Source organism: Rhinoraja longicauda, chromosome 33, assembly GCF_053455715.1.
Source record: "Rhinoraja longicauda isolate Sanriku21f chromosome 33, sRhiLon1.1, whole genome shotgun sequence".
Lineage (NCBI taxonomy): Eukaryota > Metazoa > Chordata > Chondrichthyes > Rajiformes > Arhynchobatidae > Rhinoraja > Rhinoraja longicauda.
In genome coordinates, this window is record NC_135985.1 from 12,279,271 (window position 1) to 12,305,260 (window position 25,990).

At 41.5% G+C, this 25,990-nt stretch overlaps 1 protein-coding gene across 5 annotated transcripts in view; it reads left to right on the forward strand.

Annotated features, from left to right (window-relative positions):
* Positions 1 to 25,990, forward strand: part of nedd4a (NEDD4 E3 ubiquitin protein ligase a) — a 127,088-nt gene that overhangs the window by 44,437 nt on the left and 56,661 nt on the right. For 3 of the 5 annotated variants that reach the window (XM_078427441.1, XM_078427442.1, XM_078427444.1), the window contains one exon: positions 8,032 to 8,085. In XM_078427441.1, the coding sequence (XP_078283567.1) occupies positions 8,032 to 8,085 (54 nt within the window). Of the gene's footprint in view, positions 1 to 8,031; positions 8,086 to 11,565; positions 12,847 to 18,966; positions 19,041 to 25,990 lie in introns of those variants that run through there. The other 2 variants (XM_078427440.1, XM_078427443.1) reach the window with 2 other exon arrangements.

Below are 25,990 nucleotides of genomic sequence, written 5' to 3' on the forward strand. Positions count from 1 at the left end.
GTTAATGCCTTTCCTATTTGTTGATGGCAAGTATCTGGTTTCACCATCCACCCAGATGCACTGTTCTTGGAGCATTCAGAGCCCTTCTATTTGCAAGGTGTTTTTTTATGGTTGGGCATGGGGGTAGTAGTTGCTGGGAAATGGTTCATAGAAAAATGGAAAAGGCATGAATCTGGAAAGGAAGCCACCAGACCAGTGAGGTCCTGCACCTCAGCGGTGTTTACTTTACTATAATCTGGTTGAGCAGATCACAATGATCCTGATGGCCAGGGCCTTGTCTTGTTCCTTTGATGAAAGTTTCATATCTTGACCCAGAGACCTCCCACAGGGCTTGGGTCCTTGATATCTAGGCTGGTTCAGGAGTGTTCCTTCTGAGAAAGTTGTGCTTCATCCAACATTGGAAAAGCTGCCCTTGGATCTTCTGGGAGAGAAGTGGTTGCAGTCCAAAGCTAGGAGAGTTCTGGAATTGAAAACTGCTGTAAAAGACATTGCTGCAGAAGGATAACAGGATCAACTCTGTCTCAATGGTTCAATGGTTCTTTATTATCACATGTACCAAGTTACAGTGAAATTCCTTTTTTGTATACAGATTAGTGAGATTACTACTAATGAATTACTAAGTGAACTACCTCGGACTATCCTTGATCAGACTTTGCTGGCTTTACCTTGCACTAAACGTTATTCCCTTATGATGTATCTATACATTGTAAATGGCTTGATTGTAATCGTGTATTGTCTTTCTGTTGACTGGTTAGCACGCAACAAAAGCTTTTCACTGTACCTCGGTACACGTGGTAATAAAATTAAACTGAGATTATTGCTATACACAAATACAGTCCCCGATTAATTATAGAATGCATTGAATCCATATGCAAGGATCACCAGGTTTTGACGCCATTTTCAAAGTCACAGCAGCAGCTGCCCATAAAGACCCTTTGCAACCATCGTCTCCATCCGATTCCTTCAGCCAACCAACGGATGTTTTGATATCTGCATTTCTGTATAATCACAATTTTTTTTCATCAGAGTCCCCTCTTGCATCTTAAAATGTCGTGTCTGATTGTGAGATTAGAATTGGACTAAAGAAAGGGCTTTCCATTTGTGAATGCGATTTCTTGCGTCTGAGCCTTTATTCACTGTTTGTTCGCTGTTTGTAATTATTTTATCCCTTCTCTCAATGGCAATCAGTATTCAAGGAATGTGATTCCATGCAAGGCTGTTTTTCATAAGTGAACCTCGACCGTAAACGCCAGCAGACTATGTGTACATGGGGAGATATTATGGATAAGCCCAGTTCTGTTCTCATGTGAGATGCAATCATATGCATATTGTGAAAGTAAAGCACTAGCTGGAACCCTTCTGCAGCTTTGGCTGAGATCAGTTTGAGGTCTCAATGTGGGACCATTTTCGCCTGTTGCATTGATCTTATGTGTCGGATGGAACTGCAAATGCTGACTTAAACCGAAGAGATTATCCTTAGAGGTATCAGTGGAGCACCATTCCATTTACCATCATGTCCCACCAACTGCTTTTTACCATGAAACAACTGCCAAACGAGCCAGTCCTTGTTCTGCAGATATCTTCCAGGTGGGAATAATCTTAAGGCATGTATCAGATTTGCCAAGCTGCCAAAGAGGGCTTGTTTCAAAAAGCAGGAGTACGTGCGGCTTGAAAGTAGAACAATTCAGGATTATTTACTCTGAGCCAGCGGTCATATCATTTGAGCCCCACTTGTTAGTAGCTGATGGCATTTAACTAATGTGAAAGCAGCTTGAAATTTGTCTATGCAGAAACAAGGAACTGCAGATGCTAGTTTGCAAAATAAACCTCAGAGGGCTGGAGTAACTCAGCAGGTCAGGCAGCATCTCAGGAGAACATGGAGAGGCGATGGTTTGGGTCAGGACCCGACTTCAGACCTAGTTAAACTCGTCTATATTCCTCTTGCTGCTATAGATTCATTAAAATAATGAATAGAAGGGGAATCTGTTAGGAAAAATATATTTGGATGCATTGTGGTGAAGGCTGCTGGGATGTAAGGTATCTCCTTGGGGAAGGACAGCAATTTTGGGGTTTATTCTCAGGATTGTGCAGGATGAAAATATGATTTCAATAAAGCCTGCAAGGTTCTGAGAGGTTTTGGCCAGGTGGATGCATTGAGATTTTTGTTGTACATCAACGAGGAGTAGCTTTTTAGGAACTGAGTATATCTTGTGATTTAGCATTACCGGTCACACCGCAGTTTAGTTGTAAGTTGCTACTTTCAATAAAAGTTTCAACAGGAAAGAACTCTCAAATCCGAAATAAGCATCAAGTCTGGGGTGTTGAGTAAAAAAAAAACTGCAGGAGGAACCCAGTGGAGCTCAGCTGAGATCCTCTGCTTTTTAACTCAGGATTTTGGGATCTGCAAGTTTGGGATCTGCAAGTTTGGGAAGTTGCCGCTTGGGGGCATGACAGGAGTGAAACGGAGAGCAGGGTTACCCATGTAGAACAGCGATGCTGGCAAGCAGAGGGTGTATTCAATGTGTTGACAAGCTCCATAGTTGCAAGGGAATTTCGATGTATGCCTCGCAACATGTAGAATGAGCAGAAATGCTCCTGAGGGGAAAGGTTATTGTGTAGGTCCCAGGGAGGATGTAGAACTTGGAAATCCCATGATGTGTGGGAAATGGAAGCATTATTTTTGGAAATGGGACAGATGACTTTCTAGAGAATATTCAGCACACAACAAGGTTGTGCAGCTTGTCTAATTCATAATGACTCTGTACAGAGGCAATCAAGTTAGTCAACACCTCTGTCCCACACATTCTTTTTTTGTAGATACTTAATCCACCTTATTTTTGAATGATTCAGTTGACTCTGCTTCTACTATTACCCCAGCAGTTTATTCCACACCTGAACAAGGTCCCACATAGGAGATTAGTGGGCAAAATTAGAGCACATGGTATTGGGGATAGGGTACTGACATGGATAGAAAATTGGTTGACAGACAGAAAGCAAAGAGTGGGGATAAATGGGTCCCTTTCGGAATGGCAGGCAGTGACCAGTGGGGTACCGCAAGGTTCGGTGCTGGGACCCCAGCTATTTACGATATACATTAATGACTTAGATGAAGGGATTAAAAGTACCATTGGCAAATTTGCAGATGATACTAAGCTGGGGGGTAGTGTGAATTGCGAGGAAGATGCAATAAGGCTGCAGGGTGACTTGGACAGGTTGTGTGAGTGGGCGGATACATGGCAGATGCAGTTTAATGTAGATAAGTGTGAGGTTATTCACTTTGGAAATAAGAATAGAAAGGCAGATTATTATCTGAATGGTGTCAAGTTAGGAAGAGGGGATGTTCAACGAGATCTGGGTGTCCTAGTGCATCAGTCACTAAAAGGAAGCATGCAGGTACAGCAGGCAGTGAAGAAAGCCAATGGAATGTTGGCCTTCATAACAAGAGGAGTTGAGTATAGGAGCAAAGAGGTCCTTCTACAGTTGTACCGGGCCCTGGTGAGACCGCACCTGGAGTACTGTGTGCAGTTTTGGTCTCCAAATTTGAGGAAGGATATTCTTGCTATTGAGGGCATGCAGCGTAGGTTCACTAGGTTAATTCCCGGAATGGCGGGACTGTCGTATGTTGAAAGGCTGGAGCAATTAGGCTTGTATACACTGGAATTTAGGAGGATGAGGGGGGATCTTATTGAAACATATAAGATAATTAGGGGATTGGACACATTAGAGGCAGGAAACATGTTCCCAATATTGGGGGAGTCCAGAACAAGGGGGCACAGTTTAAGAATAAGGGGTAGGCCATTTAGAACGGTGATGAGGAAGAAAGTTTTCAGTCAGAGAGTGGTGAAGGTGTGGAATTCTCTGCCTCAGAAGGCAGTGGAGGCCAGTTCGTTGGATGCTTTCAAGAGAGAGCTGGATAGAGCTCTTAAGGATAGCGGAGTGAGGGGGTATGGGGAGAAGGCAGGAACGGGGTACTAATTGAGAGTGATCAGCGATGATCGCATTGAATGGCGGTGCTGGCTCGAAGGGCTGAATGGCCTACTCCTGCACCTATTGTCTATTGTCTATTGTCTATTGAACAATTTGCTTTGTTTTGAAATGTTATCCCAGTTCTTTTGCCAAACACCTTCATTCAGTATTCCCATAATAGGGAACAGATTATCTCTTCCTACCCTGTTTATATCCTTAATTACAAATATCTCTCTCTAATCACCTTACAACCTTGGTTCCAAGGAGAATCACTGGCTTTAAAGTAGGCAGGAATGGATTCCAAATGTTTCTGGATTGAAGGTGGTCAGGAAAGGAAGGGTAATGGTAGTATTGATTAGGGAGAATACTACAATGTTGAGAGAGGGATCATGCCTCAGAAGATAACTATTGGATTTTTTAAAAACCAGCAAATGTGCATATTTGGTTATTCAATATGTCTCCAAAGGATGGAAAGGATATTAGAAACATAGAAACATAGAAAATAGGTGCAGGAGTAGGCCATTCGGCCCTTCGAGCCAGCACCGCCATTCAATATGATCATGGCTGATCATCCAAAATCAGTACCCCGTTCCTGCTTTTTCCCCCATATCCCTTGATTCTGTTAGCCCTCAGAGCTAAATCTAACTCTCTCTTGAAAACATCCAGTGAATTGGCCTCCACTGCTTTCTGTGGCAGAGAATTCCACAGATTCACAACTCTCTGCGTGAAAAAGTTTTTCCTCAATTCAGTCCTAAATGGCCTACCCCTTATTCTTAAACTGTGACTCCCCAAAATCTGGACTCCCCCAACTTCGGGAACATTTTTCCTGCATCTAGCCAGTCCAATCCCTTCAGAATTTTATGTTTTATATATGTTGAGGAGTAAATTAGACCTGTGTCACAGTCACACAGCATTGAAAAGGGCTCTTTAGTTGATCGGTTTGCCCATTTACATTAATCCACATTAAGGTCAGATCCTCCTTCGCCATGCCTATTTAAGTGTTTGTCTAAATGCTTCTTAAACATCGTAATCTTATCTTACGTGTTGGAAAGAACCGCAGATGCTGGTTTAAATCGAAGGTGGACACAAAATGCTGGTGTAACTCAGCGGGACAGAGAGCATCTCTGGAGAGAAGGAAAGGGGGACATTTCGGGTCGAGACCCTTCTTCAGTCTGATCTTATCTTATCTGACTACTCCACTTCCTCTGACAGCAGATTCCAGATATCAACCACTCCTTCGTGCGGGGGAAATCTTACTCCTCAGATCGCCTTTAAAACACCTTCCTCTGATCTTAAACTTGTGCTTGGTTTTGATTCCCCTACCATGGGAAAATGACGTGACACGGCAGACAAAATCTATTTTATTATCTCCACCCCATCACTGAATCCACCTCCTTGAATATTCTGGGGGGGCTACCATTGGCCAGAAATTGGGCAGGAGTACAAAATGTGGCTACAAGAGCAAATCAGAGGCTCGGAATCCTACAGTGAGTAACTTGCTTCCAAAGCCTGTCCACCGTCTGCAAGGCTTCGGTCTGGAATGTGACGGGATACTCATCATTAGCCCGGACAAGTGCAGCTTCAACGATCAAGAAGTACCTTTACAGGGCACTGAAACTCACTTGACAGGCACCACATCCGCAATTAATCACTTACTCCACCACTGACGAACTGTAGTATCAGTTTGTACCATCTCCAAGAAGCATGGCAGCAACTGATTCTTTACACTACATTTTCCAAACCCATGACCTCTGCCAGCTAGAAGGATATAGACAATAGGTGCAGGAGGAGGCCATTCGGCCCTTCGAGCCAGTACCGCCATTCGATGTGATCATGGCTGATCATTCTCAATCAGTACCCCGTTCCTGCCTTCCCCCCATACCCCCTGACTCCGCTATCCTTAAGAGCTCTATCCAGCTCTCTCTTGAATGCATTCAGAGAATTGGCCTCCACTGCCTTCTGAGGCAGAGAATTCCACAGAGTCCCAACTCTCTGACTGAAAAAGTTTTTCCTCATCTCAGTTCTAAATGGCCTACCCCTTATTCTTAAACTGTGGCCCCTTGTTCTGGACTCCCCCAACATTGGGAACATGTTTCCTGCCTCTAACGTGTCCAACCCCTTAATAATCTTTCCAACTCCTTAATAATCTTGGGTAGCATATGGGTAGCAAAAGCATGGGAACACCACCACTTGGAGGTTTTAGATTTTTTTGCTCTTGTTGGGTCAAAATCCCTCCCTCATAGCATTGTGGGTATACCCACAGCTCGAGATCTTTAGTTTAGTTTGGAGATACAGTGGAGAAACAGGCCCTTCAGCGTCCGTGGTGACCATCAATTAGATACATTAGTTCTATCCCACACACTAAGGACAATTTACAGAAGCCAATTAACCTACAATTTGCACGACTTTGGTTTGTGGGAGGAAACCAGAGCACCTGGGGGAAGAAATAGAGTAAGTTCTATCGTATCATATCGAAACCCATGTGGTCACAGGGAGAGCACGCAAACTCCATGTAGACAGCGCCTGTAGTCCAGATTGAACCTGGGTCTCTGGTGCTGTAAGGCAGTATCTCTACTGCTGCGTCACAGAGCCACCCCTTCAGCGGTTTAAGAAGGCAACTCATCACCACCTTCTCAAATACAACTAGGGAAGGATAATTAACTGTTGGCTCTGGTTATAAAGCCTACATCCCTGAATTAACAAAAACAATTGAATACCACGGTGGCGCAGCGATAGAATTGCTTACAGCGCTTGCAGCACCGGAGACCCGGGTTCAATCCCAACTATGGGTGCTGTCTGTACGGAGTTTGTACATTCTCCCCGTGACAGCTTGGGTTTTCTCCGAGATCTTCGGTTTCCTCCCACACTCCAAAAACGTACAGGTTTCTAGGTTAATTGGCTTGGTGTATGTGTAAAATTGTCCCTAGTGTGTGTGGGATAGTGTTACTGTGCAGGGATCGCTGGTCAGTGCGGACTCTGAGGGCCGAAGGGCCTGTTTCCGCGCTGTATCTCTTAAACTAAACTAAGCCTGACCATTCAATGTATCCAGCAGTCTTGTGTGCTTCTGCCAGGTCACCCGCAGTCCCTCTCACTCCATCCATGTATCTGGCCAAACATCAAGCACAATTGCAATAGTCGAGCACAGGTGTACCTCATTTCATATATCATTTCTCCATTGTTTGATATATTTGGAATCATTTTATGAATTGTCTCCTACAACCGTTCTGAAATGATGTCAAGGGTTCCATTATGTATGATCCGGGGACATTTGTTCATCAACCATTGGCGCTATTTTTACTTGACTTCAGATTGTAGATGTTGTCATGTAATAATTTAAGTTATTGGCCCTATGTTTTGAGGAATAGATAAAATATTATTTAAGTTTTAGAAATACTGCGTTAGTTTGGGTTGCGTGGTAAAAATTGAAGGTCATTGTTGTCATCATCTTTGTTAGCAGTCCCTCAGGATTGAGGTTGACTGCTTGTGTTATAGTTATGTCGGTTCTGAGGTGAATGACCAGGCCAATGTGGCATCTGCTGCCTTCTCCGTGTATAGGGCCGGAGGTCCCTGGTGGGTTGGATCGGTGATTATTCTACGGTGAAGATCTCCCTCAGCTACATTTATTTTAGCCTGCTTTCAGAATAATAGACAAAACTCATGATCATTGTTTTTTAATTTTTAAAAAAAGTTTGGCTGGCAAGGTATGAACAGAATAGAAACATAAAAAATAGATGCAGAAGTAGGCCATTCGGCCCTTCAAGCCAGCACCGCCATTCAATATGATCATGTCTGATCATCCAAAATCAGTACCCCGTTCCTGCTTTTTCCCATATCCCTTGATTCCGTTTGCCCTAAGAGCAAGGCTCGAAGGGCCGAATGGCCTACTCCTGCACCTATTGTCTATTGTCTAAGATTCTAACTCTCTTAAAAACATCCAGTGAATTGGCCTCAACTCCCTTCTTACAGAGTGTATATTTTATACTGTTAAATTGCTATTTGGATAGACAATGCAGTGAAAAGTGTACGTACTAATGAGTGTATTTTTGTATTTATACTGTTTCCTAGGTATATCCTGGGCAGCATCGGATTCTCTTTGAAGTGTTTGATGAAAATCGATTGGTAAGTTCTACAACCCAAATCTGCCAGAAATAATTGTTCCAAACTAAAATAAATGCTCCCATGTGTAAGTGTAAGATAGGTAAATCCTACTTTCATTTTCAATGCAGTTTAACTATAAAATAAGTCTTGTTGCATCTTTACTTGGAATCTTTGGAAAAAGTGTAAAGGATCTCTCAAGTTCTACTATATCAGTAGGAAGAAAAACTGCAGATGCTGGTTTAAATTGAAGGTAGACACAAAATGCTGGAGTAACTCAGCGGGTCAGGCAGCATCTCAGGAGAGGAAGAAGGGTCTCGACCCGAAACGTCAGCCATTCCTTCTCTCTGAGATGCTGCCTGACCCGCTTAGTTACTCCAGCATTTTGGGTCTACTATATCAGTGTTGAGTCAAGTATGAGATCTTGTTAATATTTTACTAACCTGTTGCTGTCTGCTTGCTTCAAGTAAAAGCCATGGTGATAGATTGTTTTAAAATCAAGCAAAGTGTTACCTGTCCCACTTTGTGCAGCAATAGGTGGTTTGCTGCAATGGATGGTCCCAAAAATTAATTGAATGTTACTTAGCATCAAAAAAGCTGGAAATCTGAATAAGAACTGCAAATGCTGGAAGCATTCAGCAGGTCATTTCCAATGAAACATTCATTGTATCTCTTTCTAAAGAAGCCTGTTTGCCTGAAGAAGGGTCTCGACCCGAAACGTCACCCATTCCTTCTCTCCTGAGATGCTGCCTGACCTGCTGGGTTACTCCAGCATTTTGTGAATAAATGCCTTCGATTTGTACCAGCATCTGCAGTTATTTTCTTACACTGTTTGCCTGCTAAACGTTTCCAGCATTTTTCATTGTTATAATTTGGTGATAAAGGCTGACGCTAACTCCGTGTGTAGTTTGAATGCGTCTGTGTTCCTGTGCTTGTTACCTGTTCAGGCAAAAAGTGTTGTTGTGGACACTCCCCGAGGCTGTCTGGTGGCTGACTTTACCTGAGTAGGATGCAGAGTTGGACCTGGTGTCTTGACCTCCAGTTTTTTTGTCAATTTTGCAAATGTAATGTTAGATTCCGTTTTCCTTTCCTCGATTTGGAAGCACTCTGCCAATGGTCTGCTAATGAAGCATTGTCATTCATTATTCTGCTGTCAACACACAGGATTTCCAGTGAACTGTCATCACATCTGTTTTATCATGTGATTTTTTCGCTCATGTGATTTGAAATGTTGATATTTCTAGAATTTCTGTTGCTCTCGAAACACAGTTGTTCAATTGTCAAAATGGTGGCATCAACAATATTTTTATTTGAATTACTTCCAGTTTTAGCTGTTAGTGCTTAAATGTGAGTGTCCGTGAATAATTACGGTAGCATTTAATAAATGCAGGTTTTGTCACGGGCAAAGCAACATGAAGCAATATGGAAAAGCAGTAAATGTAGAAAAGCAGGGAATGGCTGTAAACATTCTATGTCAGTCCAATGATCAGAAAACTGATCTAGCCGATAGCAGAAATATGAGTGTCCTTGGCTGGCTGCAATTCCAGGAAAATAAACCCTGGACCATTCTGGATTTGTAGATTCTCTTCTACAAAGACAGCTCTACCCTTTCCAAACATCTATATATTTTTTAAAGCCAGAACATTTCCATGAAAAGGAGTATTTCAGCAAGTACTTATTCTGACAAGTAAACTACCTATGTCTTCAGCACACTCCACTTAGTCAGATTAGGTTGCCTTTTGACTGAGTAGAAAACGAAAAGCTCAAAGGACCATTTTTAATTTATTTGCAGCCGAGACTATTCCACTTCTGTGCAGTAGGAGAATATTTTCATAAAAGGCATCTGTTAAAATGCCAACAGTAAATGGTGCAGTTGTTACAGCTTTTGATTAAAAGCAGCACATTTTTCCATTGTGTAGCAACTTTTATCCCCAGAGGACATTCAGATGGCAATTATACAGTTACCAAACACTTGCTGTTGGTTTGTTGAAAAAAGTTAGACATTTTATTTCAACAACTTTGCTGAATGATCTATTATTCCTACATAGCAGCTTGTAAGCTTTTATATCCTGTGTTAAAAGGTATTTATGTTAAGAATGTGAGAAGTGGCTAAATTTGTGTTCTGATTCTCTGCTCTAAAACCTGAGATAACTTTTTCATTCGATATCTTTTTTCTCTTGGTAGACTTTAATCTTAAAATTGTCGTGTACCTTTCTGTTGCGAGCCACTTGTGGTCTCCCTGCCTGAAGTGTTAATATAAAGAACAGGTGCCAAAGGAATAATTTCTGAGGTTAAGATTTGCTTTATTTTTAATGATTATAACATGTAGGATAGAGTATTTGAAAAATGCTTCCACATAAAAATAAATTACTTATTCAGTGCTTTTGAATCTCTGCAGCTGATCGAAAGCTGCAGGAAGAAAAGAATGTAGATCTTTTGGCACAGCCATGAGTTTCAAATGTCAGGATGTGGCATTTCTGTGTGTGAAGAGAAAGGTTTTTCATAGTTAACTGCACTGAACAGGCTTAAAAAGTACTCGCAGTCCACCACCAGCAGCACTTCAGTCCAGAGGGAGTCTAATAATAGTTTTGTTTTTGTGGGGTTTTTTTTTTTTCTGACAAGATTTACTCATAATAGGGTCTATTTTTGATGGTTGGATTTCAGTGCCCAGCTAAGAGAACTGGAAATGTGAGTTTGATATTATTATCTACCACGAGCCAATTCTTGCATTGAGGAGCTGACAAAAGCAAATTGTGTTCAACTATTAATGCATTGCTCTAGAGTCTCTCACCGTTGTTAGCAGTAGTTTCCAGTGTATTTACCATATCCCTGCAGTTTAATATTGTGGGTAGTGCTCAGAAACCCCTTCAGTACTGAAGTCTGCTGGATGTCGCTCTTTGAAATTTCCTGTAATGCAATACTGTAGGGTAAAAATATGATGTTGGTTCAGTGCAAGAGAAACAGTAAAGGCAACAGTGTGTGTAGAGTGGTGCCACATTCTTGCCCCACTTGGTAAGGATGAGATATAATATGTGAAACCGCCATGCAAGAAGATTGTTGATTTTGGGTCAGATTCAGTCATTCATGCAAGTCAAGGAGGTTTAATAGAAGCAAGCTTGGCTGGAATTCAAACTGTGCAGCAGCTGAGCTCCTTGTAAAGGTTGCTGAATTTTCAGCGCTGTGGAAGGGACTGTGCCTTCATTTCACACACTTTGCAGACATTCATGGATAATCAGGCTTCCTGGAGCGATTCCTACGATCATGGATTTTGTTGCTTTATATTTCTAACTTCCGGGGCTTACTAGCTGCGGTTCAATAATGACCGGGACGCTGCTTGTCACTTCAGCTATTTCTGCCTATCTACAGCTACTGATGGTGCCTGTATCCCAAACTGTGGTGCTTGCTGCGTTCGCCTTCAGCTTGCCCTGCAAAATGTGAAGTTTTAACCAGCTCGGATCCATTCCAAACTCCGGACCACGTTTGTTTTTATATTCAAAAAGAGAAATGGCTCGTCGTTTACGGTTGCATTTTGCAACCAGGAGGTGCAACACTGACCCACTGTCCGAGACTTCGGGAGAGGGCTTGGAGAGTAACATTTGTATGACCGTTGAGACTGTACCAATAAATTCAAGAAAGAATGTTAATCGATTGATTACGCTTGAGCCTGCAGTGGTGCCTACCGTATCAAAGACTGAACGCATCCTGCAACGTAGTTCTTCATTGTTCATACCACAGGTTAGTAATAACGATCACCTCCGCAAAAAGAGCTCCATGTTGCAAATATCATTACAATCCAAACAGTCCGGTAGACATTGTGACTCTAGTAACAACAGCAGCTGTGAGCGTGCTTTACGCAGTAGCAACATATCGTTTGACCAAGAGCTTTTAGAGCGTACCGTGGTGCCTACCAAAACGTCAGTGAAGTCGAGGAAAGCAAAGATGTCACTGAGGCGCTGTTCATCACTGGTGATATTTCCTCAGAGTCCTTGCAACACTCCACCGGCTACTCCAACCAGCCCAGATCCTTTTACAGGACACAGTGGCAACCCCACACTGAGTAGATTCCTCCCTTGCTCCCAAGAACCAATTCAAGGTGAAGATCAGGTTGTGTCTAAATCCAAAGAAACGAGTACTTGTTTTGTCGCGACAGCGGTAAATGGGCTGCGATTATCCAATCCAACTTGTTCTTCCAGTGAAGTCAGAGACATTAAGCCACTTTACTGCAATGGGCACCAGTCTGCTAAGAATCACACAGTAGATTACAGTGAGGAAGATTCTGAGGGCCAAGGAAAAGCGAAGAGACTGCACAGACCTTTGAATCACATTTTGTACTTGAACTGCCAGAAAGCTCTTGTTGTGGGAACAGAGACCAAGGAAGGACAAATATACCATGAATCATTTATAAAGGAATTTAAACAGAGCCCTTTAAATACTAGACATACGCGATATCAAGATATCAAATTAATACGGAGCACGTCAGTATGTTTGCCTTCGTACAAGCATTCAGAATGCCAAGTAAATGATAATGGGGTGGTCGATAGGGAGAATGAATATGAAGAAAGCAAGCGGCCCATCTTTCAAAGAAGCCACTCGCTTGAAGTTCCCTGCCGGCTGGTCTCCAGTTACCATTCAAGACTGAAACATTACTGTTCAAAAGTTGGGAACTCTCAACTGCACATTCATGTAGCTCCAAGATCAGAACAGAATTTTTTTATCTCCGAGGAGAAAATAACTGGTAACTACAAAAAGGAAACTAATTCAAGTGTTTGGGGACAAGAGCATAAGGTAAGGTCATTGCATAAGTTGCCCTTAGAAGTGATAATATCAAACTTGTGAAAATGCAGTTCGTGCTGGAAGTCGAAAAACAATGAGAAAATCATTACTATTTTCCTTCCTACTTTTAATACCAAATTGTGGACAATTTCTATCAGTATAGATGTTTTTTTTCTCGCTTATTGTGGTAAGTGGCAAAAATAGGTGATCCTCAAAGCAAGACTTTCAAATTATTTTTTTAAGCGTTTTGTGTTAAATTTATCACAGGGATATTTGGTTGCTCGTTTCTTGCATTGGTTTGGTCTTAAGATGTCAGTATTCTGGTTACATTTGTTGATGTGAGCTACATGGATATTTAAATAATTTTCAAAGCAGATTGTCCATTCTCTAGATATTCTAATGTGAATAATCTCCCGGGCAAAGCATTTCTCTTGGAGTTGTTGGTTAGCAAAGAAGAACGGTGCTACTTGTTGTATTCTCTTGTTCCCAAGCTCTCGAGGAACATTCTTTAATGGGTAGCCCTGTTCTGAAAGTAATGTGGATTTAACTATGTGAAATGAACTGAAAGTCATTGTCATGTAATATTAATTATCCCCAAAATAAATTGCTGACTGAATTTCTACAATTGGCCATAATTATTCGTGGATCCTACAGAAAAAAAGTTATTTATACAGAAAGGTCCAAACAGATAAAAAAAATGCTCTGGTTTTGGTGCTTGTAAAACAGCAAATATAAAGGCCTCTGACAAATTAGCTTCGAATGAAATAGCTGCTAACACTAATGTCGTAATACGATATTTTACACATTTTATTATGTTTGGCTTCTTCTTCTTCTTGTGTGTCTATCATCCGTGTTTCAAATGTTACATCTAAGAATACCACATTGTAGTCTTTTCATTTACTCCAATGATGTTCTCTGAACAATTTGTACTTTCACAAATTTAAAGAAACCTTTTCTGCTTTATAAACAATTCAAGCTTTCGGCAGTAAAGATGTGTCTTGCAAAGTTAAATTTGGGTAAATTGTCAAAGCGTTGCTTGCTATTTAAAATATTTGCGTGTGTAGTTTAGTGAACCTGAGAACTATATATTAATGATGATTTCCCATTGAGAAACTTGGTTGCCTCCTCCCGAGCACAAACAGCCCCTTCAAATTTAGAATGTCCATTACTTTCTCTTGCAGAAGTTGTTACAGTACTTATAGCACAATCTTGAATGAGCAGTAAGTCGGAGCTGAACTACACCTGTTTGAATAAACCAAACCTGCATTTCCAGATTGTGTCTTTTTTGGAACCCAGAACATGTCTTAATCTATTCTACTTCCCCTTATTCAATTCAACATAAATTTAGCACTCTTTACTTCATGAATCAAATGTGTGAGGGCTGGCCTTGCATTAAAGAGATTATTTGGGGGTTTTAAATATATAGACAGTTAGGTTATCCCTTTGTTTTATAAACTGTATCAATATTAGGGTCGCTAAATATAGGAGAGTGTAGACCCGATTTAAAAATATTGCTGCCAGAATATTTCATCAGACTCCAGATAGTCTGGCCTGGCTAACTTATATGGAAGGTCTGAGTTCAAATATAACAACTTGATATTGGAGTAGCGGTGGTCACTGTCAGCCATCTGTACACAGCAGCCATGAAATTGGATCAGCACCATCGCAGAGTTCTGTTGTGCTTGCAGACATTAAAAAGTCCACACACTGCTCTTTCACTTGGAGCAATAGATTTCAGCAACAAACTATCGGGTGACCTGCCGTCTATAATTAACAGCTTGTTAAAGGCTATTTTTCAGATCCAGGCAGAAGTATTTTACTACTGTTTTGTGACAGGTCTATCACCTTCGGACCCTCTAACTATCTGGGTATGCGATAGTAAAACAATATTAGGCAATGGCAAAAATTGGAAGATTTGACCACAGTAAGGTTGACATTTTTAAGTTCAAACATTAAGCTTTTTGCAGATCAACTGTGTAACTTTAATCCGTCAAGCTCTGCAGATGATTCTATGTTGTCATCAGTATGCAGGAAAACCTCCATGACAAATAGCCTCCATGACATTCACACCCTAGGCATAAAAGGTAGTTTCCTTGTCATCTCCTGCTATTATTCTATTGGATTTATTCTAAATCTTTGGGAAATATATCCTTTATTAATTGGAGCAGTTTGGTCTCCAGTATCCAAGAAATATTTCCATCTATTTCATTTTTTCTATTGTAAAGGTTTGAATGTTTCTTGCAGCCCAGATGCTGATCACTAGAATTTCTGCTGTATTTTTGAAGATCTATATATTAAAAGTTAAATTCTCATGCCACTTAATGAAAACCTTTTTTGCAGCCTTTTTGTGTAACATCTCGAATTGGTGATTCCTCTCACCTCTTCCTTGGCTGTTGGCCAACATTAGCTTTATGCTTTAAAAATGTGTTGAGAGCCGCAGAGCATACCCGGCAACTAATCCACAATGCCATTTGAACGGTATCACAAAATGCTGAAGTAACTCAGCAGGTCAGGCAGTATCTAGGAGAGAAGGAATGGGTGACGTTTCGGGTCGAGACCCATCTTCAGACTGATGTTCAGGTTGTTCCACTGAGTTTTGACCATTTTAGTATCTTAAAGGTTCTATGGATTTCTGACAGCTTTTTACTGAGCTTCAATTCAAGAGTTGAGAGTGCTTAATTGACGTGTGTACCGAAAATAGAACAATTACATTCTTACGGTAACTTCACATGCTCGTAAACGCAATAACACACAGTTAATAAATAATAAGCAGATATTTTTACAGTAAACTAATATTATAGTAACCACAATAATGCAAAAAGCCACGTCCGTAGTGCAGTCAAAGAATTAGTCCCTAGAAGATCATAGTTGCTGAAATTGGTGTGGTCCAGTGTTCAAGACCCTGATGGTTGCTGAGAAGAAGTTGTTCTTCAATCTGGTGGTCACGGTTTTCAGGCTCCTGCATCTTCTTCCTGAGAGGATAAAGAAATGAAAGCATGGCTACGGTGATGTGGTTAGATTTAAGGTCCTGGCAGTAGATTGATAAATTGAAAATAAAATTTATTTGAAATAAATTTCTAAGCCAGTAAGTGGTAGTTGCACCTCATTTTCATGGTATAATTCTACATTTTAATGAATAAAAATTAAATTGCAGGGGTTTATTTAGTTCTGAGGTATTTCTATTAAGCACATGTTGCAACAAATACGTCTTCTCGTTAACTCTGTGATTACAGCAATGAGTGTTTCATCAGTAAAGTGTAGCTTGGGTCAGATGTTTGCTGAACCACATCAGTCTAGTGCACGGGCAGTTTCCCTCCTCTTTGCACGAGAGTGCGTGTAGTACAGAGATAGTCAATCAAGAAATCAATCATGTATTCGATTTGGGTAATCAATGATGATTATCATGTTGCAGCGGACCGAGAAACAGTTAGGCTGCCATACAGGCATGCAACAAATATTGGCTTATGATCTTATGGTCTTATGAAATCCTGATTCCTTCTTCACCATCGCTGATAACATAACTTCAGCAAAACTCAGGAAGGCACTCCCTAAATGCCTTCAGCATTTCCCTTGTCCCATGCAGGGTGTTATGGCTTTAAACCACTACAACACCACCATCACGTATGCTCCACCCATCGGTCCATCCCTTGCCCTCATTTTGACCATTCTGATCATGTCCGCCTTGTACTAGAAGATATTGAAGCACGAGGCACCAACGGAGAGAGTAATGGAGCAGTGGCTTGAGGAAGCTGACAATCTACTACAGGAGCACCTTGACTGGAACATGTTTGTGACTACTTCATTCATCCTGAGTGAGTGTACACCTCATTCACCATCTGTTTTATTAAGAAACCTCGGATGGACAGGGAGATTCACTCTCTGCTAAAATCTAGCTTTGAGGGCTTCAAGAAGTCTGAACCCACACTGTACAAGAATGGTCTCTGCATGATTAAGGATCTGCTATTAAGGATGATTGGAGAGGATTTCAGAACAAACTCTATTCAGTTAAGTTGATTGCAGGAGACTGGCGGGGGCTTGAATATCATCAAGCCGAAATCAAGGGCGATCTCTGGCGATAACTCATCTGGACTTGCATATAATCAAATCATATCTAAATTATAGTCAGTACACGCATCTTGCATTTATAACGTAGAGAGGATGGGTCATTAACATTTATTTCCTTAACTCCTTGTCATCTCCTTGATGGAACTGTAAAAGAGAATTAATAACATCTAACGACACTTTGTATTGAGAAGAATTTTCTAAACAAGGTATTTTCCACATATTTGGAGAAATCTCCATGTTATAGAATACACAAAGGCCTCTTTTTGATTTGTATACAGGTTGAAGGAATTTATTTCAGTTTAAAATGATAAATACTAATAGCCAGGTGAAAAGTGAGATGAGGCAGAGCTAATCTTAGAAATAAATGGAATGCTGCAATATATTTAACCAGCATTGGCATGATGGGGCAAATGGCCTCCTTCAGTGCTGTACATTACTGTGATTCTATGTTTAGATGTTATAAAGAATCTGAAAATTGAGCCAGAGGTTGAGATAACCAGAAAAATGTACGAGTAATTCCAGCAAGTTGGAAGTAAAGATATTGGCCAGTATAGTCATGGTGATTACTCCAGATATCTTCATTTAAATGATTATGACACATTAATGTAATTTATTATATTTCAGACCAATAAATAACATAAAGTTGTCATGCAAAAATAGAGGGGAATTAAGCTGTTTAAGCTCTCCCACTTCAGTTTGCGGCTCCTTTCCTCCACGTGTTATGATTCACATGGTATTAGTTGCAAATGAGTCAGAGGTTAAATTCAAGCTCAGTCTTCACCATAAGAACATAATTGGGATACTTACTTGAAATGCAGCATTATTAGAGGCTGCTTTCTTGAATGAAAGTTTAAACGTGTCTATTTTGAATAAACGATGGAAAGATTCCAGTGCCGGGATAATATCCTTCCCCAAACCACCATCCATCATTGATTTATTTGTTTAATGTAAACTAGATACGCTGTTTGCTTGTACTGTCTTTGAATTAATCACCGTTAATTAGTTCTTTAAGTTTCGGGGATCTCTTGAGACATGGCAAAGTGACCTCTAAATATTTGTTCTGCCTGTTTTCTTTCCTCCTTTTCTTCCTTTTTCCTTCCCTTTCTCACAAGACTATTTGACACATTGCCTCTCCTTGTAGGACAACCAAGCTGGTGTCTGTCAGTCAAGGCAGAGTCATGCTGGGGCCCATGGAATTTGAGTCTACGTATGCCACAGTCAAGATTGCTTTTAGTGACTTTGCAAGACCACTCCTATAATTGCAGAAATCTAAAAGTATCTGGGTGCTGTGTGACTCTAAGTGGTTAGTGACCATAGACAATAGGTGCAGGAGTAGGCCATTCGGCCCCTCGAGCCAGCACCACCATTCAATGTGATCATGGCTGATCATTCTCAATCAGTACCCCGTTCCTGCCTTCTCCCCATACCCCCTGACTCCGCTATCCTTAAGAGCTCTATCTAGCTCTCTAGCATAAAGCACTACAGCATTCAAATTGTATCTGTTAAATGAAAAGAAATTGCTGTGATTCGTGAAATTAACAGTTTTATATTTTGTTTGGCCCTTTGTTTCATGTGGGGTTCTGTAGTTAATGCTGCATAGAAGGGAGTAATTGCTGGTCAATCACTGTGAGTGAATGTTAATGCTATCTCTTGGGCCAACATTGAGTGAAGAGAGATAGACACAAAGTGCTTGTGTAACTCAGCGGGTAAGGCAGCATCTCTGGAGATAAAGGATGAAGTCTGAAGAAGGGTCCCGACCCGAAACGTCACCAATCCTTTACCGGGTGTGGAGTAGCCAACAATTTAAGTTATACCAAGTTATACTTTGTGTCTATCATTGGTATAATCCAGCATCTGCAGTTCTTTGTTTGACGACCTGGTTAGTACGGGTGTCAGAGGTTATGGGGAGAAGGCAGGACAATGTGGTTAGGAGGGAGAGATGGATCAGCCGTGATTGAATGCTGGAGTAGACTTGATGGGCTGAATGGCCTAATTCTGCTCCTATCACTTATGATCTTTGTTTCTATGTATCGTCTGACAAGGCTCTGGTTACACTCAGTCGGCCATGTTGGACAAAACACAGCGTTCTGATGTCCGACACCAGACTCCTGAAAAGGGCGTTCAACTCCAAAGACGTACAGGTATGTAGGTTAATTGACTGGGTAAATGTTAAAAAATTGTCCCTAGTGTGTGTAGGATAGTGTTAATGTGCGGGGATCGCTGGGCGGTGCGGACTTGGTGGGCCGAAAAGGCCTGTTTCCGCGCTGTATATGAAATATGAAAAAATAATATGAAAATTCCGAGCTGTGTTATGGGCAGAGATTACCAGGTGGACAGAGGATAGATGTTCTCAAAACGCACTAAAATTGCAACACTCCCCCCCTCCCCCCAATGAAACGTGGCCATATCTGGACAATGTACGCACAGAGTAGAAAAACAGCATTTGTGATGATATTAAGGCCATGCAGTGGGAGTCCCTGTACAAGCAGTGGAAGAATCACATCACTTCTCAAGACATCCGCCCATCTCTCCCATGGTCAGGCGCTGTCTGCCCCATCAGTGGCAGTGTGTGCAGTTCCCACAATTCCTAATAATCATTACGCTCAACTGTCCCTACTGCCCCAACTTTTGCGTTTTTATTCACTGAGAAAAAATCTGAGCATTAATCAGACATTGCATGAGAGGCGTGTGGTTTTCAGACCTGAAACGTCACTTATTCCTTTTCTGCAGAGATGCTGCCTGGCCCGCTGAGTTACTCCAGCATTTTGTATCCATCTTCGTGGGATTTTGGAAATGGGAATGGATTAGTCAACAAATAAATCTCCTTTGAGCATATATTAAAATTGCTTCTCTAACAAAGTTCTAAAATGCTCATTTGTTGTCAGTAAGACAAAAGCGTTGGTTGTTAACCAGAGGAAGTGGGACGGTGGATGGGGCGGGGGGGGGAAGGGGGGGGTGACCGCAGCCCTGCCTCATCAACAGCTGCTTTGGAGACAAGTTCCTAAGCATCCCTCTCGCCAGCAGCCTAACTTGGTTCCCTCACAATGATGTGCTGATCAAGATAGCGCTACAGCATATTTGTGTAGGAAGGAACTGCAGATGCTGATTTACACCGAAGATAGACACAAAATGCTGGAGTAACTCAGCGGGACAGGCAGCATCTCTGGAGAGAAGGCATGGCCAATCCTTCTCTCCAGAGATGCTGCCTGTCCCGCTGAGTTGCTCCAGCATTTTGTGTCTATCTACAGCATATGGATGCCTTCATCGCTGGACTGCGGACTTAACAGTGCCCGGTGCGGCTCGACCACGGGACTTAGCTGTGCAAGGCTTGGTCGCGGGCCTTTCATCGCCCGGTTCGGCCGCGGGACGTTTCAGCGCCCGGTGCGGGGACTGTGCGGGTTGGTCGGGGACGAGCTGTCTGTCCGTGGGCGTGGGGAAGAGAGGGGAAGTTTTGTTGCCTCCATCACAGTGAGGGGGTGTTTGGAGTCACTGTGATGGACGTTTGTGTTGGGGTTATGTGTCTTGTGTTCTTTTTTTTTTCTGTGACTGCTATGTAGTTTCGTTCGGTACTTCGGTACCGAACGACAAATAAAGCTCTGTTATATATTTGTTGTTTTTGATCATCTGAGAAGATTACGTACGTCTGTGAGGATTCTATCAAACCTTTGCAGATGCACTGTACAAAGTATTTTGTCAGGATGCATCTTCGCACGGTGTGGTTACTGCTCTGTTCTTGACTACCTGAATCTGCAGAAAGTGGTGAATGCAGCCCAGTCCATCACAGGCTTGCCTCTTCCATCCAGAAGTATAGTCAAGGATGCCTCACTCTCGTCATTCCCTTTTCTCTCTGCTGCCTTCTGGCAGAAGAAGACGCAGAACCATGAAAGCCCAGACTTTATAGCTTCTTCCCTGCTGATATCAGACTTCTGAACCAATCACTTGCTTCACAAGTGGAGGCACTGCCACATACATTTACTCTTAATTGTACCTCATATGGTTATACAGTCATTGTACTTCAGTTTTTTACTCAGATGACCCTGCAAACGTGCACCATTCTGTTGTTTTGCACTCATCGCTGCACTTAGTGCTTTATTTATCATTACTGTGTCTATACTCTTTACTCTCTGAACTTCCTGTGAACTAGGAATTTCATTGCACCCTGGTGTATATGACAATTAATTTGTCTGAATCTGGCCTGTAATGCCCCAAGCTCAGCAATGGTTCAATTTTTTAAGTAAATTAATCATTGTTTCCGAGTCCTTCCATGGCCCCACTGCTCTCCATCTGTGTGTTCTCGTATAGTAGTCTGTTTCCGAGTCCTTCCATGGCCCCATTGCTCTCCATCTGTGTGTTCTCGTATAGTCGCCTGAGGCCTCCAAACACTTATTCTGAAAAGCTGTTCACTCCAGTTTTTCATCATTCCACCACTGGTGACCAGGATTTCAGGTGACTTGACTCTGAACTTTGTAGTCTTCTGCAGGTCACTATCTTTCCCAGCTTTAAACCTATCTCTTCAACCAAGCTCTGTCCCTTTATCTCCTGAGGTGGCCTTGTGTACATTTTATCTAATGCTTTTTGAGTGTGAACTCCCTTTGGGTGTCTTAATTCATTTATGACTCCACGTAAATGAGCAGTCTCAAGTAATTTATTCCTTGTCGAAATCTATAACCTTTAAGTTATGGTTCACTGCACTGTGTGAGTAGGTCATAAACCGGCTGGGAAAATTAAATTGTCCTTAAATTTATCCAAGTCATTTTTCATCAAAGTAACTGTAGGTGTTTTTTAAAAAAATGTTCTAAGCTTGAGTTGTTCGTTCTCCCTGATGCCAAAACATATTTTTCCCTTCATATTTAGCTTGATGGCAAAGCTTTGACCATCTGTTTTTTGTTTTAAAGCTTAGAGAAAAATCTGTTGTTGCTCTAAATCTGAGTGTATTTATCACTGGGATATCATTATTAGTCTTTCGAATATATGACTAATACACAGTCCAATGCATTGCATGGTAGACAATATGATCAGATCGTACATTCATATGATTATGGGTATTATAGCGTATAATCATGGATAAAGTACCATGACATTTATATTATTGGGCAAGTAATCCAAAGGCACAGAATGATGGATCAAATCACTGTAGCAGCTTGAGAGTTTAAATTCAGTTAATTAAATAAATCAGGATTTAAAGCTGAAATCAGTTACGGTAACTATGAAACTTCCAGCGCATTTTAAAAGTCAATAGGTTGTTTTCATCGAGTCTTCCCTAAATACAACCCCGTACTAAATTGATGCAGTTGATTTTTCAATGACCTTTGAAATGGTTGGAGCAGGTTACTCAATTCAACTGGATCAGAAATACTGAATTGTCATTGATGCTTGATTGAATGGGTCATGATCAGTCCTATTTGAAAATATAAAATGTTGGAACAAATTTCTCTCTAGTCTGATTTTTGTTGCATTGAAATTTTCATTGTTCGCACCTCTATTGGCACAACATGTTACACCTTCCACATTCTATCCCATTGTTGTAATTGCTCTAGTTCTTGTTTCCTGTATCTATTCTGCTTATTGCTTTTAGCTACCATTTATAGCATGTAATTAAAAATATGGACAGAGGACTTAGAGGTGGAATTATACTGCAAATCTCTCAACATTACCTTTGGGTTTGTCGTGAGATTAGTTAGTAACTGCTGACAGGTCCCTGAGCAGTTAAAGAAAATATACCTCGGACAGACACCATAAATTGCCTGAGAGAGAATTTTTATGTTAGTGTGTGTTCCAGCCAGGAGGCCGAGCAGAGCAGTGGTGGGAAGGCTGAAAACAGGCGTCTTGAATGGGCTCATTAAGAAGTATAGCAATTAAGAAGTGAAGGTATAGCAGAGCGGCTCTGATTTGAGGTGAAGTGTTGAGACATTCACAATCAAGACTCCAGGATCATGTAATGCTGGCCTGGTATCACCAGGGTCCATGATGTTTCTGAGTGGCTGCCGGCTTCTCAGCGGGGAGGGTGAGCATCATTGTGTACATCAGTGCCAACGACATTGGTAGGAAAAGGGATGATGTCATGCGGAATCAATATAGCGAAATAGGAAACCTGTAGGGAGGAACTTAAGGATAAGGGGGAAGTCTTTTAGGACCGAGATGAGAAAACATTTCTTCACACAGAGAGTGGTGAGTCTGTGGAATTCTCTGCCACAGAAGGTAGTTGAGGCCAGTTCATTGGCTATATTTAAGAGGGAGTTAGATGTGGCCCTTTTTGCTAAAGGGATCAGGAGGTATGGAGAGAAGGCAGGTACAGGCTACTGAGCTGAATGATCAGCCATGATCATATTGAATGGCGGTGCAGGCTCGAAGGGCCGAATGGCCTACTCCTGCACCTATTTTCTATGTTTCTATGAACTGCAGATGCTGGTTTAAATCGAAGATAGACACAAAATGCTGGAGTAACTCAGCGGGGCAGGCAGCATCTCTGGAGAGAAGGAATGGGTGACGTTTCGGGTCGCCACCCTTCCTCGGCCTGGAACTTCACCCATTCCTTCTCTCCAGAGACGCTGCCTGTCCCTCTGAGTTACTCCAGCATTTTGCGTCTATCTTCGGGATTTAGGAAAGTGGTTGACAAGGATGGTAATCTCTGGACTGCGCCCATTGCCATGTGCTAATGAAGGCAGGAAGAGAAAGACAGGCCGGATCAATACATGGTAGGGGGCAGGTGTTCAGGTTTTTAGACCATTGGGATCTCTCTGGGGAAGAGGTGACCTGTACATGAGGGTCAGGCTGCCCCTGAACGAGTGGGGGACCAATATACTGGCAGTGAGATTTGCTGGTGCTACTTGGCAGGGCATAAACTGGAGATGAGCATCCAATAGCAGAAATGCAGCAGATGAGATGTTGGGAGCAAATACTGTACTCAAAGATAACAAGATTAGCAGACAGGCCAGGCAGTGCATGGTAAAGAGAGAGGAAAAGACCGATCGTTTCAACTACATTTTATTTCATACTGAGGCTGAACAGAAAGACGGGTGATGTCAGGGCGTGGATTGGCTTGGGGGCTGTGATATGATAGCCATAACAGACACATGATTGACAGAAGGGCAGAATTGGCAGCTCAATGTTCCAGGGTAAATATTCTGTAGTACTTGATAGAGATGCAGGGGACAGAGAAGGGGGTGTGGTTGCCTTTTTGATCTAGGAGGACATAACTACAGTGCCTTGAGAGGATATTCTAGTGGATTAGTGTAAATGGGTGGTTGATGCGCTGAAGGGCTGGCTTCCATGTTGTCTGTCTTGAGTCAAAATGAAATCTGGGGGTGGGTGGATAACAGTTTTCTAGCGTGTGGTTCTTTTAAACAGTTTGCTCTTTCAACTGTTAGTCATAAAGAATTGTAAGGTTTTGGTTCGAGCAATAATTATCCTAAAATATTGAAAACTTTTGCATTTATGTGGTGAATTTGTACATATCAAAAATGCAGCACCATGTTTGCATAGCATTTTGTTTTCAATACTCTGTTAAAGTATCAGTCTGGATTCTGTGATCAACTCTCCAGGGTAGGGCTGAATCTTTAACTTTCAAACTGAGACTCAAATTTCAGTGTAATTTCTTAACAGACATTGAAATTATAATTTCCATTGTTCGTTTGACATTGAGGTTTTGTTCACCACAAGAATTTGTTTGGTGCTAGTCTGCTTCTGAACTCCTGATTTGAAATGAAAGATCATTCCCCATTCATTAGTGTTTACAATAAACTGCCTGATGGGATGAAAGTGGAATCGGCCAACTTCCAATAACTCTTCCATTATGCTGGGCAATATTTTCCACTTGGCTCATTGAGGCACACTTAATAAATAAATTACTTCTGAACTATTTCCACTCATGCCGAAGCTGCTTTGTGCGATCCATTTTGAGTGGGCAAAGTGATGTGGAGGACGATTGGACAATGTGTAATAGATGAACAGGGCAGCACCGTGGCTCAGCTGTTGGCACTGCTATCTCACATCTCCAGAGATCTGGGTTCAATCCTTCCTTTAGATTCTGCCTGTGTGGTGTTTACATGTTCTCCTTGTGACAATGCGGGGTTCCTCCAATGGTTCCACTTTCCTTTAACATGCCAATAATGGTTGGGAGGTTGATTGGCTGTTGCAAATTGCCTCTTGTGCAGATGCGTTGTGAGAAAGAGTGAGTTCATGGGGACACTCATGAAAGTGTTTGGTTGGTGTGGATGTGCTGAAGGATCTGTTTCCGTCTATATGATGTAGTGACTCTGGGATGATGTCACTCTAGTTATAATTATTGCCCAATTTTATTTAAAAGTTATCAGGAATTTTGTATAATGACCGCGTGCAAAGGGCATTGATATCTATTTGCCAGCCAAAAAATTGTATCGCCAAGTGTGCAGTATTTTTGATCTGCTGTGGGGTTTCTATCTAAACAGTGCTCTGTCTAAACAGTGCTCCGCACCAGATTTCAAACTATCTGATCTACGCTGGCATCTTGCTAAGCAAATTACATTTCTGTTTAAAATGCCTTTTTTTTCCATTGTAGCTTGAGAGTAACTATGTGGAATTCATTAAACATCAATAATAAGTACGAGAGGAAGGTTAACAAAGACATGCAGTCCCTGAAATGTCTCTTACCAAGTAGAAAGGAAGGCCTTGACTTCCAAAGTAGAACAGTTTGTTGGATGCAGACAGAATCTTTTGAGAGGAAAATCAGATTACGTGGGTACCCTTCCAAGCCTTGAATTCCTTGTGTCCAGAATGTGCCCAATATTAAAGACTTTAGCACCACCATAATCGTGTATGCAAAGAAATCATAGTTCAGGCTTTTTTTTTTAATAGTACCTTTGCATTTAGAGATCTGCCTTATTTGCCTTTCTCCATGGGACAATGTATTTAAAAATAATATGTCAATAATTTTCTAACAGCCGTGTTCCACAAAATAATTGATTGCTTTGTGAGAGAAACCAATTTATGTCTGTTTTGTTTCTGTCTATCTATTTGAAAATGGAAAATTATCATTTTTTCCCCTCAAAACTAAAATTAGCTTGCATACTCTGGAGGCAATCTGCATCCAGTTTGACTACAATTGCAGAATTTT